The 16,343-nt window shown below is 32.6% G+C and overlaps 1 protein-coding gene across 2 annotated transcripts in view; it reads right to left on the bottom strand.

The window, feature by feature from the left end:
* The window catches only part of LOC127718864 (neurobeachin-like protein 1), a 406,320-nt gene that overhangs the window by 40,218 nt on the left and 349,759 nt on the right, over positions 1 to 16,343 (bottom strand). For both annotated transcript variants that reach the window (XM_052224913.1, XM_052224914.1), the window contains 2 exons: positions 6,895 to 7,011; positions 1,949 to 2,110 (listed from right to left, as the gene is read on the bottom strand). In XM_052224913.1, coding sequence (XP_052080873.1) covers positions 1,949 to 2,110; positions 6,895 to 7,011 — 279 coding nt within the window. The remainder of the gene's footprint in view (positions 1 to 1,948; positions 2,111 to 6,894; positions 7,012 to 16,343) is intronic.

Raw genomic sequence — 16,343 nt, forward strand, 5'->3', positions numbered from 1 at the left:
ATCATTCCATAAATTTCCAAGATAAATAAATGTTTAAACATCTCAGAACAAATTAACGTGTGCATTCCCTTATTTAAACTATTTGTTCAAAGCCCATTGGCACTAGCTTTGTCCACAGTGTTTATGTACTTGTGAAATATCAAAATAATAGTTATGAATGAACTATTTTATCTATTTATTTATTTACACATTAATTTAATATCCCATCCAGTATTCGAGTTTCACTTTTTGAAATAATAAAAAATATTATCCTAATTTAATGAATCATTTTGGAATATAACACTATATTTGACTATATCCATGGTATTCACATTTTATTTCATTTTCCATGATATATACTATTATTAAAACAGATGCAACTTTTCCATATTAGATCCACAATTTTGTAATAACACATTTAAAATTATAATTGTCATTTTAAGATTTTTTGGAATATCTTACCAATATTTTTCCCTTTATCACTAGAGTTTATTATATCCACAGTATTAACTTTTTATTCAATTTTTCATGATATACATATATCCTAATTAAACACTTCTTTATATTAGATCAAGAATGTTGTAATAACACAAGTATTCAAAATTATAATCCTGATTTTAAGAATTTTATTTTCTTCAGTTTCTTTATTATTCCTCCTCTAACCTACATGGTAGACACTTAGTCACTTTTCACAATCATTAAGAAATTATACTCCAAAAAGGAGTAGTTCCTATCTCAAAATATTAGTCAATAACTAAATAAATTGGTAAAAATTATATTTAAGGAACTGACATGTTGACTTTTCTATAACTTGTCTTGCAGATCATTTTTGCTATTTAAAGTTTTTATCTATCTATCATTGTTTTGAAGATAATAGGCAAAAAATGGTAAAAATAGTCATTAAAGGGCAATACCTCCCAAAAAGAGAGTAGTTTCTATTTATCTATTATAATTTTCAAAATAGGCAAAAACACAAAAAATAGTAAAAATAGTCAATTAGGGCAATAACTCAAATAAGGAGTCGACTGAAGATTTCCGGCATGTTGACTTATTTTGAGATCTCATCTTGCTGATCAATTTTGCATCTATCGTACATTAAAATTAATAGGCAATAACACAAAAAATTGGTAAAAATCCTCATTTAAGGACATTAACTCTTAAAAGATGATGATGTCGGAAATATCAACTTATTTGTAAATTTCATCTTGCTGATAATATTATCATCAAGTTGTCTGACAGTTTTGATGTAAATGGACAGTAGGTAGATCTCAACATTCTCGAACATTTCTGCACCTGTCGAATTTTACCTACACTACTATATACTACTGTATCACTAGCCTGTCAACACTGAGGTTGTGAGTTCGAATCCCGCACGTGGTAGGTGCACTTGACTCCAATCTTAATTTACTAGATTGTCAGTTTTCCTACCAAAGGTCTGTGTTTTTCTCCGGGCACTCAGGCTTCCTCCACCAATAAAAACTGACCGCCATGAACTAGCATGATAGTGCTGAAATTGGCGTTAAACACCAATCAATCAATCAACATTCTGAACATTTCTGCCCCTGTCAGATTTTATCTATCTGTCATGTTTATAGCACTTTTTAAAGATAATGGACAAACCTTGAATTTACCCCTTATGTTCTATTTTTAGCCATCAGACAAAATCACAAGACAGATTTTTAAACTACATACCCCAATGATGACTGCAGACAATTTTGGTCCAAATTTGCCCAGTAGGTTCAGAGGAAAATATTTTTAAAAAGTTATAGGACAAAGGACCATGATGATTACAGAAGATGAATGCCAAGTGATGAGAATAGCTCATTTGACCCTGTGGGTCAGATGAGCTGAAAAAAAGTCTCGCATAATTTTTCAGAGGTTGAAGGGAATGAAATTTTGTAATTCATTTTAACTGGCCTAATGTTAACATAAATACTGGCAACTAGCATTCTTACTTCTATATTGTTACCTTTGGATCAATAGGGAACTTCTCATGGCAATAGAGAATAATCCTTCCCATCTCATCCACAGCTAGCAATGGTATGTGTAAAGTATATCCCATGGCACAAGGAGGGTGCAGTGTTCTCATGTAGTGACCCCTTCTAACTGTATGTAAAATAACTGTTCCATCCTGCAACAGCAAGGTTTTCTTTCATCATTTGCATCTGACATTTTGAGTATTATGTAGCAAATAACGGTATTTATAATTTGTTGGTCTTGATTTGTAAATGAAATTTATCTTTGTACCTTATATTGCAGTTTTTCCTTCCAATCAACAACATGCAAAAAGAAGTCAATTCCTATTTACAACCCTAACATATGCATGATTTTTCTCTAAACTTAAAACTTTCTTTGACCTTTTGAAATTTTGGGTCTCTATGCTCTTCAACTTCGTACTTTATTTGGCCTTTTAACTTTTTTGATTTGAGCATCACTGATGACTAGTTTGAAGACGAAACCCATGTCTGCCATACAAAATTATAATCCTGGTAGCTTTGATGAGTTTTTTATGCAACAATGAATTTATTTTAATTCATGGGTATCAATTTTTGTGAATAATAGAAAAAAGGAATTTTGTGGGATACCTAAATTCAAGGATCCTTGTTTCAAAAACTAAAAAAAGAGTTTAAGATAATTTGAGAATTAAAATGATAAAGAAGATTTAAATAAGTTCATAATTGTTTTGAATTGTCAAAATCAGAGCTTTCTTATACATTGTAGAAAAAAAAGCAAATTCAACTTTTGATTTCATGTGTTGACAAAGGTTACTTGTTTTGTAGTTGGCATGAAGAGTGTAAAACTAGACATTTGAATAATTAAAGTCATTTAATAAGTATACCAGGTGACAGGGGAAAGCCTTTCAAGTCTACTGCAGGAAAATTTAAGTAACACGTTTCCCTGCCGAAGGCCGTGGTTCTCTCCAGTTTCCTCCAACAATAAAAACTGATGGACACAAAATAGACAATAGTGCTGAAAGTGGTGTTAAACACCAATCAATCAAATTATCAATATAAGTAACACCTAATTTCTTACTTATTGATTACCAGTGATTGTTAAAAGTTTTGCACACACAATCAGGTGATTATTGTTCTGATCATTTTCAAATTAAGTGAACACACAGTATTTGATTATCTGTAAACACCAGAAAAAATTTGGTTCCAATGGAAACTCAAATGTAATCAAAATGATAATTGTAAAGTTTGTTAAAATTCCTGAATTATTGATGAAGATATGATTAAATGTAATCAATATATATTTTTATTTTATATGCAAAAACCAAGTTAAGTTGCCAAGTTGTCATATATCACATATATAATTGCTGATCAAACAGGAAATAAAGGGTAGCTTTCAAAAACAAGTCAAATACACATCTCGATAGTAAGTAATTCTAAGTGCAAGAGGTTCCATCTCTTTGAATTTTGGGTCCTCAGTGCTCTTCAACTTTGTACTTTATTTAGCCTTTTTAACTTTTTGGTTCACTGATGAGTTTTTGTGGACAAAACACGTGTCTGGCATACAAAATTTTAATCCTAGTATCTATGATGAGTTTATTTCATATTATTCATGTTAGTTAACAATCCTTTCCTCAAAACTTGTTTAAGGCAAGTTATAACAAGCACACCCTGAAATGTACTGTAGATCAATGATCAACAATATTCTGAAAAATATTATAATTCTTCTGAATTGCTCACCTAGATTTTTTTGTGTAGGTCTTTAATACATCCATGATGATTTTACTGTTTAATGTATATTAATGTGTGTTTAAAAATCCCATTTAAATTTTCTTTCAATCATAGTTTCTGCAAAAAACTGTAAAAATCATCTTTCAAGGGTAATAACTCCAATAAGGGTTTTTTAATTGAAAATTTCGATCATGTTGACATATTTGTAGGTCTTATTTTGCTGAACATTATTGCAATATAAAGTTTCTCTCTATCATAGTTTCTGCAAAAAACTAAAGAAAATGGAAAAAAATCATCTTCCAATGGCAATAACTGCTATAAGGGATTAATTAACCATTTCGGTCATGCTGACTTATTTGTAGGTCTTCCTTTGCTGAACATTTTTGCTTGATTATAGTTTCTATCTTTCATAGTTTATATATAAATAAATGTGGATAGTGTCCACATGTGGACACAGATGATGCCCCCACTTGCATATCATATAGTTATAAAGGGACATAACTGAAGAACGGTTAAAGTGACGCTACCCAAATTCAACTTGATCTGTGTTTTATCAGTGGAAGTCAAAATTAAACATTGCATTGCATAAATCATTGATTGTATTCAACTATAATCATGGACAAAGGAAGATAACTCCAATTTTAAAAATTACTTGATATTTAGAAGAAAATAAAAATTTTGCAATTTTTCCATTTCTAAAGGGGCATAACTCTAGAACAGTTAAAGTGACGCCACCAAAATTCAACCTTGATCTGTGTTTCGTGGTCATAAGCATTGTATATAAGTTTCATAACATTTGGTTGAGGCAAACTAAAGTTAGAGAACGGAAACAAAAAATTCAGCAATTTTTCCATTTGTAAAGGGGCATAACTCTAGAACCATTAAAGTGATGCCCCCAAAATTCAAACTTGATCTGTGTTTTGTGGTAATAAGCATTGTGTATAAGTTTCATAACATTTGGTTGAGGCAAACTAAAGTTAGAGAACGGAAACGATAAATTCAGCAATTTTCCATTTGTAAAGGGGCATAACTCTAGAACGGTTAAAGTGATGCCACCAAAATTCAATCTTGATCTGTGTTTTGTGGTAATAAGCATTGTGTATAAGTTTCATAACATTTGGTTGAGGCAAACTAAAGTTAGAGAACGGAAACCAATTTTGGGACGTACGTACGTATGGACGGACAAGGGTAAAACTTAATGCTCCCTCCGCTACCGCTGGGGCATAAAAATAGAAAAAATTGTCTTTTCAAGGGTACTCCTACAATGGTTTAATTGACAATTTCTGACATGTTGATTTATTTGTAGGTATTACTTTGCTGAATATTTTTGCTGTATAAAGTTTCTATTTATCTATCCTAGTTTCTGAAAAAAAACACTAAAAAAATAAAAAATAAAAGTCTTTCAAGGGCAATAAGACTATAAAGGATTCATTAGAAAATTCAGAAATAGACTTACTGGTAAATCTTACTTTGTTGAATATTTTTGCTTTTTAAAATTTCTCTTCATTTAAGATAGTTTTTAAGATAACCAATAAATGGGAAATGTGTCCATGGGACACAGATGATGCCCCCGCTTGCATATAACATTATAAAGGGACATAACTCAAGAACGGTAAAAGTGACGCTACCCAAATTCAACCTTGATCTGTGTTTCGTGGTAATAAGCATTGTATATAAGTTTCATAACATTTGGTTGAGGCAAACTAAAGTTTGAGAACGGAAACGAAAAATTCAGAAATTTTTCCATTTGTAAAGGGGCATAACTCTAGAACCGTTAAAGTGACGCCACCAAAATTCAAACTTGATCTGTGTTTTGTGGTAATAAGCATTGTGTATAAGTTTCATAACATTTGGTTGAGGCAAACTAAAGTTAGAGAACGGAAACGATAAATTCAGCAATTTTCCATTTGTAAAGGGCATAACTCTAGAATGGTAAAAGTTATGCCACCAAAATTCAAATATGATCTGTGTTTTGTGGTAATTAGTATTGTGTATAAGTTTCATAACATTTGGTTGAGGCAAACTTAAGTTAGAGAACAGAAACCAATTTCGGGACATACGTATGGACTGAAGGATGGACGTACAGACGGACAAGGGTAAAACTTAATGCCCCCTCTGCTATGGCGGTGGCATAAAAACTGAGAAATTGAATAAAAATGATTATTTCAGGGGCAATAACTCCAAATCGGGTTGTCAGATTTGTCGGAAAATTTCCAAGCAAATAGATCTTTACCTGCTAATCATTTTTACCTCTATCAGTTTTGCTCTAACTGCATTACTTATTTCAGATATACGAAAATAACAAAATCGGCCGCCATATTGTTGATCGTATTTACATCTTCTACGTACTGTTTATTATCCTCCAAAGAAGGAGCACACACAAATAAAGAAAGATAACTCAATCTTATTTTTTCCTAGCATTGAGTAACCTGCTAAGATATCATAAAATATGTCTTCATACTTCTGGCTTTAGAATTTATATGTTTAGGTGTTTTGAGTTATGGGAAAAGTTAAAGAGGGTCTTAGTAGCAGGGTTGGTAGGGTGCCTTGGTCATCTTTTTCTGTATTTTTTATTTTCAATCCAAATTTTCACTGTTCACTATATCCTAACATTGTGCATTTACAGCTGTTTTGTGCTGTATTGCCATTAAGCACAGAAAAGGTAGAAAGGTGAAACTTGTAAAGTGTGTCAGACCATAGAAACAGAATGAAGCGGGACATTTTTCAAAAAATACTGCATATAAAGCTTAACTGTGCCAAGCAATGATTTAAAACTTGTGTCACAAGCTGCTTGATAAGTTTTCAGCCTAAAAAGTAGAAAGATAGTTTTTCTCTGGGCTAATGATGTTGTTCTTGTATATTTATAACCAGTGATTCAATGAACAAACAATGTTTGATTATAATCTTTATTAAAACATGCCCTTTTCATATTATCATATCACGCGTTAAATGCCCTTTTTCAGGATTGGCACCCTGCCCTTTTGAAATCCTAGCTGGAACACTGAATAAATAGCTCACATGTCCCTATGGGCCAGATGAGCTTAAAATGAATCCACAGCATTTAAGATGGAGAACAGCAATAAACTTGATGTTTATTTGATTCAGAGTTTATTTTCGCAAATTATATTGTGAAATTTTGATTCCTGTAAATCTTCATATCCCTTTTCTCCTTTTTATTTTTAGTAAATTCCTCATGAACTATGCTTTCTACAAGCAAAATATATATGCATACCCTGGATGCTGAAGCTACCATATCAAGTTCTGTAGAAATGTACACAGCAGTTACTTCCCCTTCATGTCCATACAATGTTTGTAGTGGTCTGTTGTTAATGTTCACACTGAATCCACCCTGTCAACAAATTAAAGCTTATAATTAAGAAGCAAGACTTTCTCAAAATTTCTTTCCAAATAATGATATTGTCATTAAATGTTAATTATTTGGTGTTGCTGTGACATTGATCTTTCAACCAATGACCTCAAAACAGGGTTCTTTCCACCAAATATTGGTTCTGATCTATGACTCAAAAGATATGTATAGAAATGAACCCTCCCCCCTCTCAACTATGAATAAATATGAAGGGTAGTCAAGTCTACACATAACTAAAATATTTTCTAATACATGTATTCCATTCCATTTCATAATATATATATATATAACAAATTAGAAATGAATGTGAAAGGAGGAGGTGCCTACCAAAATGAAGGATAACAAAACTAGGTAACTTTAGCTTTAAAATAAAGGTCAAAGATGTGTTAATTTTAAACTGTTAAATCTTTGAAATATTATGAATTTTATAGAATTTTACAATGGAAAGAAAACAAAATTACAATATTCTAAAAAAAGGACAAAAATTGCATACTTTCACACATATTTGGTTGTGGGAAATAGTTAGCACATACATGCAAGAATCACACAAATATTTACATGAATGGTGATGTTCATACAGACAAACATTATGATAAACTATTTAGTTTGTACTTGCAAGTACTATATAGTTGTGGGTACATAAATAGCATAAACAAGAGTGTACATGTCGAAATGTCACGCCTGCTGTAGTTATGATTGAATTTATGTTGAAAGTCTGTATTATGAAGGTTTTACTGTGTGTAACATAAACTTAACATTATCAATGATCCATGAAAATAAGGTCAAGGTCATATGAACCATGTCAGACGGACAAGTACACCTTACAATCATTCCATACAACAAACATAGTGGTCCTATTGCTTATAGTACCTGGAAAACAGAACCACAAAAACTTAACATTTACCAATGAACCATGAAAATGAGGTCAAGGTCATATGAAACCTGTAAGACAGACATGTATACCTCACAATCATTCCATCAACCAAATATAATTGAATTTTTGCTTATAGTAATTGATAACCTGACAAAATCATGAAAACTTAACATTGTCCAATGAAAATGAGGTCATAGTCAGATGAAACCTGCCAGTCAGACATGTGCATTGTCCAATGAACTTTGAAAATGAGGGCAGTCAGACATGAACACTTTACAATCATTCCATACACCAACTATAGAGGCCTTATTGTTGATAGTATCTGAGAAATGAACCAAACAACAAAAACTATATATTGTCCAATGAACCATGTAAATGAGGTCAAGGTCAGATGAAACCTATTAACGCCAAATATAGTTGACTTATTGCTTCTAGTATCTGAGATACAGAATTGACCATGTAAAATTGCCCATGATACCTGAACCATGAAATGAGGTCGAGGCCAGGTGAACCCTGTCTGACAGACATGTAGACCTTGCAATGAACCCATATACCAAATATAGTTATCCTATTACTCATAATAAGTGAGTATTTCACATTACAATAAATTGCTTTACCGAGCGCAGCTGGATACGACCGCAGAGGTCCAACCCTGAACAGTTGGGGCAAAAATGGACACAATATTCGCGCTTGATACAGGTCTGAATTTGGATTGTAACTAAATATTTGACACATAATAGGTTTCTGACACAGAATAACTGTAGTCAAAGAACTTAGAATTGGTTATATGATTTGAATTTATATTCAATTTCTTGCTTTTGTGCAATACACTATGCCGTTGCTAATTGACCCACCCTTTTTTTGCAAAAAAAAAATAATATCTGAAGTTTTTTTTTTTTTATTTCTGAAATCTGGAATGAGAAAAAATTGTCCCCCCCCCCCCACAATTTCTTTTTTACCCGCACCCCCCCCCCCCTTTTTAAAAAAAAAAATCTTTCCCTCAAGATATGGTCATAATCTCAATTCAAATTTCCAATGGAGTTTGCAACCATAATTACCCATTTAAATACATCATAAAAGAGGGACGAAAGATACCAGAGGGACAGTCAAACTCATAGATCGAAAACAAACTGACAACGCCATGGCCAAAAATAACAAGCATTCTGAGTGTATTGCATGGCAATACATAGTCCCCTACTGGGTAAAAATTCATTATGCTGGAACAAAATGCTAACTTGTTATATAACTTGCCATGGTGTAAACAAAAAGTAAATAACATGTCAATATCTTCAAGCATGACTAAAAACAGTGTGGAAAACTGATTATATGAGTGAATTTTTCAAGTCCAAGGACCATAACTCTGCACAAAATTATTAGACCGAAACAAAAATTTGAACTTGATCTGTAACTTGTCATGATAAAACTATATACCAATTATCAATCAATATCGTATAAGCATGATGAAAAAAACATTAGCAATGATTAATAGTTCTCTAAAATTAGATATGATGTAATACAGTGTATATCTATTTTCAAATTATAATCAAATATAATTAATAGTTCCAAATATTTTTTCTTTCATTTGTCACAAACTAATATAGATTTGTAACTTATCTATAAAATGTCAACAACTTTTATCTACACAATGTAATGTATTGAAATATACACATAATAAAAATAGATAATTATTTAATTAAAGGATTTCTCTCCATAATTATTTTTATATATATAGCATTCAGAAAATTAGTTTATACTAAATAACTAACAAATCTGCCAAAAAATTCTTCAAATAATTGAACAAAGAATGTCTTTTAAAAAATTAGTTATCTCCCTTTGTACATAAATATGGTTTAACATGGTACTCTAACATTAGATATGGTCCAGAGTTATGGTCCATAACTCTGGATTATATCATCAGATCGGAACAAAATTTAGTTTGATCTATAACTTGTCATGATAAAACTATATACCAAATATCAAATCAATATCTTCAAGAACGAAGAAACTAGAGGCTCTCAAGAGCCTGTGTCGCTCACCTGTATTTACTGATGCTTTGGAAATCATGTAAAATAAGGTTAAAATCATAATTAATAGTATTAGATATTAGATATTATAATAATATCTAAGATAATAACAAAAAACTGCAAAATTTCTGTAAAATTACTAACTCAGGGGCAGCAACCCAACAACGGGTTGTCAGATTCGTCTGAAAATTTCAGGGCAAATAAATCTAAATCTGATGAACATTTTTGCCACCTGTCAGATTTGCTCTAAATGCTTTAGTTTCAGAGATATAAACCAAATACTGCATTTTACCCCTATGTTCTATTTTTAACCATGTCGGCCATGATGGTTGGAAGGCGGGGTCATCGGACAAATTTTTTAAACTACATACCCTAATAATGATTATGGCCAAGTATGGTTAAATTTGTCTCAGTAGTTTCAGATTACAAAAATTTACGAAAAATGGTTAAAAATTGACTATAAAGGGCAATAACTCCTTAAGGGGTCAACTGACCATTTTGGTCATGACAACGTATTTGTAGATCTTACTTTGCTGAACATTATTGCTGTTTACAGTTTATCTCTATCTATAATAATATTCAAGATAATAACCAAAAACGGCAAAATTTCCTTAAAATTACCAATTCAGGGGCAGCAACCCAATAACAAGTTGTTGAAAATTTCAGGGCAGATAGATCTAGACCTGATAAACAATACACCTTATCGCTAATCCCGCTTGACCCGAGAATCAGTCCCGCTCGAACTTTTGACGTCATACAACAATCACTTTTCCATTGTGGCGTCAGATATTTTCTATTATGACGTCAAAATTTTACGGGAACTTGTGTGATGTCCAGTAATGGCGGACAAATAGCGATAAGGTGTATATTACCCCATGTCAGATTTGCTCTAAATGCTTTGGTTTCAGAGATATAAGCCAAAATCTACATTTTACCCCTATGTTCTATTTTTAGCCATGGTGGCCATCTTGGTTGGTTGGCCGGGTCACTGGACATATTTTTTAAACTAGATTCCCCAATGATGATTGTGGCCAAGTTTGGTTAAATTTGGCCCAGTGGTTTCAGAGGAGAAGATTTTTGTAAAAGTGAACGGACGACGATGGACGATGGATGCCAAGTGATGAGAAAAGCTCACTTGGCCCTTTGGGTTAGGTGAGCTAAAAAAGTGTGGAAAGCTGATTTGCCGGACTGACAGAAGGACAGACAGACAGACGGACAGACAGACAGACAGACAGACAGACAGACAGACAGAGTGCAAACCTAAAGTACCTTTCGACTTCATTGGTAGGGGACTAAAAAGACAAACAGACAAATAATAGTACAGATGACACAACATAGAAAACTAAAGACTAAGCAACACGAACCCCACCAAAAATGGGGGTGATCTCAGGTGCCCTGGAAGGGTAAGCGGATCCTGCTCCACATGTGGCACCCGTCGTGTTGCTTATGTTATTACTGTCATATTGTCATAAAAGTCTTAAAATAGAAAATGACAAACATAATCATGGCTAAAATTAATATTCTTAATCAGCATTTTTAATAGTAACTTCTAAAAATAAATTGACAGCTAATCACCTCAAGACAATACAACATTTCTTTATACATAATTTTAAAAGCAGTGTAAGGGAGGTAATCCAAACATAACATTGTACTTTAAAGTAATTGTCCATTAACCAGGAAACCCTTGTTTTCCCCCTTTTTTGCCCCTTATTCCTAAACAGTTTGAGCCATAACCCCCCCCCCCCCCCCCCCCAAAAAAAAAAAAAGCCAATCCTAACCATCCCTTTGTGGTATGGAAACTTGTGGTCTAATTTCAGAGAGATCCATACACCTTTCCACAAGTTATTATCTGGAAACTAGAAACATGCTTATTTGGGCCCCTTTTTGGCCCTTAATTCCTAAACTGTTTCGGACCATAACCCCTAAAATCAATCCCAACCTTCCTTTTGTGGTTATAAGCCTTGTGTTTAAATTTCATAGATTTCTATTAACATATACTAAAGTTATTGTCCCGAAACCAAATGTCTTCGGAGGACGCGGACAACGACGACATGATACCAACATACAACCGCAAAAATGTTGGTGTCGTATAAAAACACAATAATTTTATTTCAAGAAATCACTGAACCATGAAAATGAGGTCAAGGACAATGTGCATGTGACAGAATGAAACTTCGTAACATAAGGTATCTGCATACAAGGTATGAAGCATCAAGGTCTTCTTCCTTCTGAAAAGTAAAGCTTTATACATATAATTTACACCTTCGTCAAATTGTTATCCCTATCTTTTGCATTCTGTAACTTTCTTCGCAGGTGAGATAAAATAACTAGAGGCTCTAAAGAGCCTGTGTCGCTCACCTTGGTCTATGTGCATATTCAACAAAGGACACTCTCCAACATTGTAGACGAGTATAAAATTCATGACAAAAATCTCTGTTTTGTTGATCTTGTATTGCTGATCATTTAGTCTGTTTAGTTTCTCTCTATCTTCTTTAGTTTTTGCTCAAAACACAAAAGAGTGAAAAAAAATCCTCATTTAAGGGCATATAAGAGTGACATTCTACTAACTATATATGCAAAATTTGACTTGCTGATCATTTTTGTGATTAAAAATGTCTATTTATCTATTATAATTTCTATCATATAAGGCAAAACACAAAAAGAGTGCACATGCTGAAATGTCTTGCCAGCTTTACTGACAATTGATTTTATACTGATAGTCCTAAATATAAAGTTTTACTACAAGTTTCACATAAACTTAACATGATCATAAAAAATGAGGTCAAGGGCAGATAAACCAAGCCAGAAATACATGTACACCTTAAAATCATTCCATATACACCAAATATAGTTGACCTATTGCTTATAGTATACAAGAAACAGACCAAACCATGAAAACTTTATATTGAGCAAAGAACCATGAAAATGAGGTCACGGTCAGATGAACTCTGTCAGACAGACATGTACACCTTACAATCATTCTATGCTTTAAAACTTTAAAATAGTTGACCTTTTGCACATAGTATCTAAGAAACAAACTTAACCACGAAAACTTAACATTGATCAATGAACCATGAAAATGAGGTCAAGGTCAAATGAACCCTGCCAGACAGACATGTACACCTTACAATCATTACATGCTTTTAATATAGTTGACCTATTGCATATAGTATCTAAGAAACAACCTTAACCAAGAAAACTTAACATTGACCAATGAACCATGAAAATGAGGTCAAGGTCAGATGATAACTGCCAGACAGACAAATACATCTTACAATCATTCCATACACCAAATATAGTTGAGCTATTTATTGCTCATAGTTTAAAAAAACAATCAAAACACAAAAACTTTACTTTAACCACTGAACCATGAAAATGAGGTCACGGTCAGATGACACCTGCCAGTTGGACATGTACACCTTACAATCATTCCATACACCAAATATAGTAGACCTATTGCTTATAGTATCTGAGATATGGACTTGACCATGAAAACTTAACCTTGCTCACTGATCCATGAAACAAGGTCAAGGTCAAGCGAAAACTGTCTGACAGGCATGAGGACCTTGCAAGGTACGCACATGCCAAATATAGTTATCCTATTACTCATAAGAGAAATTAAGAATACTAAAAATCTTAACATTTTTTTCAAGTAGTCACTGAACCATGAAAATGAGGTCAAGGACAATGGACATATGACAGACGGAAACTTCATAAATTAAAGCATCTATATACAAAGTATGAAGGATCCAAGTCTTCTACCTTCTGAGATATAAGGCTTTTAAGAAGTTTGTTAACGCCGCGGTGGCCGTCGCTGCCGCCTCAGTCGGATCACTATCCCTATGTCTCGCTTTCTAGGACAGAAGTCACAGGCTCGACAAAAAGATGGCAAAAATCGTTATTAAAGGGCAATAACTCCAATAAGGAGTCATCAGACGATTTCCTCCATATTATCTTAATTGTAGATCTTGTCTTGCTGATCATTTTTGCTTACTGCAAATTCAGAAATTATTGCGAGGTTTTTATTAATGCGAATAACACGACTACTTGAGTATCGCAATAATAAAAACTTGTATTCTGATATCAAATACATATATCTGTATGTTGCTTTTCCAAAATTGGTAATAGTTTAACTCGCATTTTTGTTAATTTTTCAAAATTGCAATAATAAATGCACACAATAATTTCTGAATTTACAGTATTCAAGTTTATATCTATCTATTATAATTTTTAAGATATAAGGCAAAAACACAAAAAATTGGTAAAAATCGTCATCAAAGGGCAATAACTCTAATAAGGAGCCGATTGATGATTTCGACCATGAGACTTATTTGTAGAACTTGTCTTGCTGATCATTTTTGCAGTTTAAAGTTTTTCTCTATCTATTTTAGTTTTCAAGAAAATAGGCAAAAATGAAAAAAAATGGTAAAATTTTATATTTAAGGGCAATAACTCCTATAAAAAGTCATCTGACAGTTTTAATGTATATGGACAATTGGTAGAGCTCAACATTCTGAACATGTCAGGTTTTCTCTATTTATAACGGTTTACAAAATAATAGACAAAACTTGCATTTTATCCCTATGTTCTATTTTTAGCCATGTTGGTCATCTTGGTTGGCAGGCGGGGTCATCAGACACATTTCTTAAACTAGATACCCCAATGATGATTGTGGCCAAGTTTGGTTAAATTTGGCCCAGTAGTTTCAGAGGAGAAGATTTTTGTAAAAGTTAACAGACGACGACGGACGATGGACGCCAAGTGATGAGAAAAGCTCACTCGGCCCTTTTGGCCAGGTGAGTTAAAATTATACTTAAACTCTGGAGAAAGGCTTTTTTCATGACATCACAACTGCATTATTGGATAAAAAACTTCTCTTTCCATTTTTTGCATTAGCTACACTTTGAAACAAAAAAATTGAAATCTTAAATTAAATAAACTGTTAACACAGAGATATGTCTTGCCTTTTTGTTATTTTGTAAATAAAATGCAAACGTTAAATTAAAAAGCAACACTTTAACATGTAAGTTAAGCAAAATATGGTCAATGAACCATGACTGAAGGTACAGGGCAAAACAAATCCATAGACATGAGATGTGCCAATGCTATAAATATATGCATATCAAATTATCAAATATCATTGACCTACCACTAGTGGTTCCCATTAACAGACCTAACCACAAACAAATACATGTAAACTAAAAAAAAGTTTCAAAGTCAATAGACCATGACTGAGAGGGTGTGGCCAAACAATCTCCATGGAAATGAAATGTGACAATGCTATTACAACTGAATACCAAATATCATTGACCTGCCACTAGCAGTTCCCTATAAACTGACTTATCAATCCTTTAAATAAACTCATTCTAAAAGGTTACCTATTCAACACTGTTATTAAATCTTTGAATTTTATTTTTATTGGTGTAAATATTGAATTTAATATCAGTAAATTAAAACCATACTAAATATTACACATATGTACTTTCACGGTACTACAATCTGTCGATACTTATAGTTTGGCATTGCACAAGGTCATGTTTTTCTCTGACTGTTAATGACGTCTTTACACTAAATCCATTGGATGTTGGATGTGTACTGATTTATATTTTAGTCTTAGATACATGATTTTTTCATTACTGTGGATTCATTTATTTTCGTGGGTATCAATTTTCGTGGATAGAGAAAAAAAGACATTTTGTGGTATACGTAAATTCGTGGATCGCTGATTACAAAAATTAAAAAAAAAATTCAGATACGTAATTCGTGGATTTCTTTTTGATTTGGTTTGATCAATAATAAAACAAACAAAAAAGGAATTCATTGAAAAAGTTTTGAATTGTCAAAATCCTCGCTTGATCATTCTAGCTTAAAGTGTTCATTGAAAACTTCTACTGTGGATTCATTATTATTAGTTGGATACCAATTTTCGTGGATTTCGTTGTTACAGGTGAACCACAAAATACAATATTAAACGAATAACAAATGTCCTATACTCTTATATGCAGACTTTGGCAAAACCACGAAATCAAATATCCACGAAAATGCAAGTTTTCCTCAATCCACAAAGATTGGTACCCACGAAAATAAATGAATCTACAGTATTACAATAATGGACAGAAACAATTATTTGTTTGTTTTACAATTTATAAATTCTTGTCGGAATTATATAAGGCATTCAAAACTCTATGACTGAAAGCTCATTTCCCTAATCACGATATAATAAACAGTCATATAAGTAAAAGGTGTGAAAATAAATGTTCCTGTCATAAACAATATTACCTACGGGCAATATCCCCGTACTTAATCCTATTGATTTTTAATCACCAGTAAACCAAACTATGACACGGTGATTAACAACTTGCAGTTATTTTCCATGAACAGTTTTAATCAATTTTAAAAAGTAAATTATCACTGAT

The sequence above is a fragment of the Mytilus californianus genome, unplaced genomic scaffold (genome assembly GCF_021869535.1).
Source record: "Mytilus californianus isolate M0D057914Y unplaced genomic scaffold, xbMytCali1.0.p SCAF_10, whole genome shotgun sequence".
NCBI lineage: Eukaryota > Metazoa > Mollusca > Bivalvia > Mytilida > Mytilidae > Mytilus > Mytilus californianus.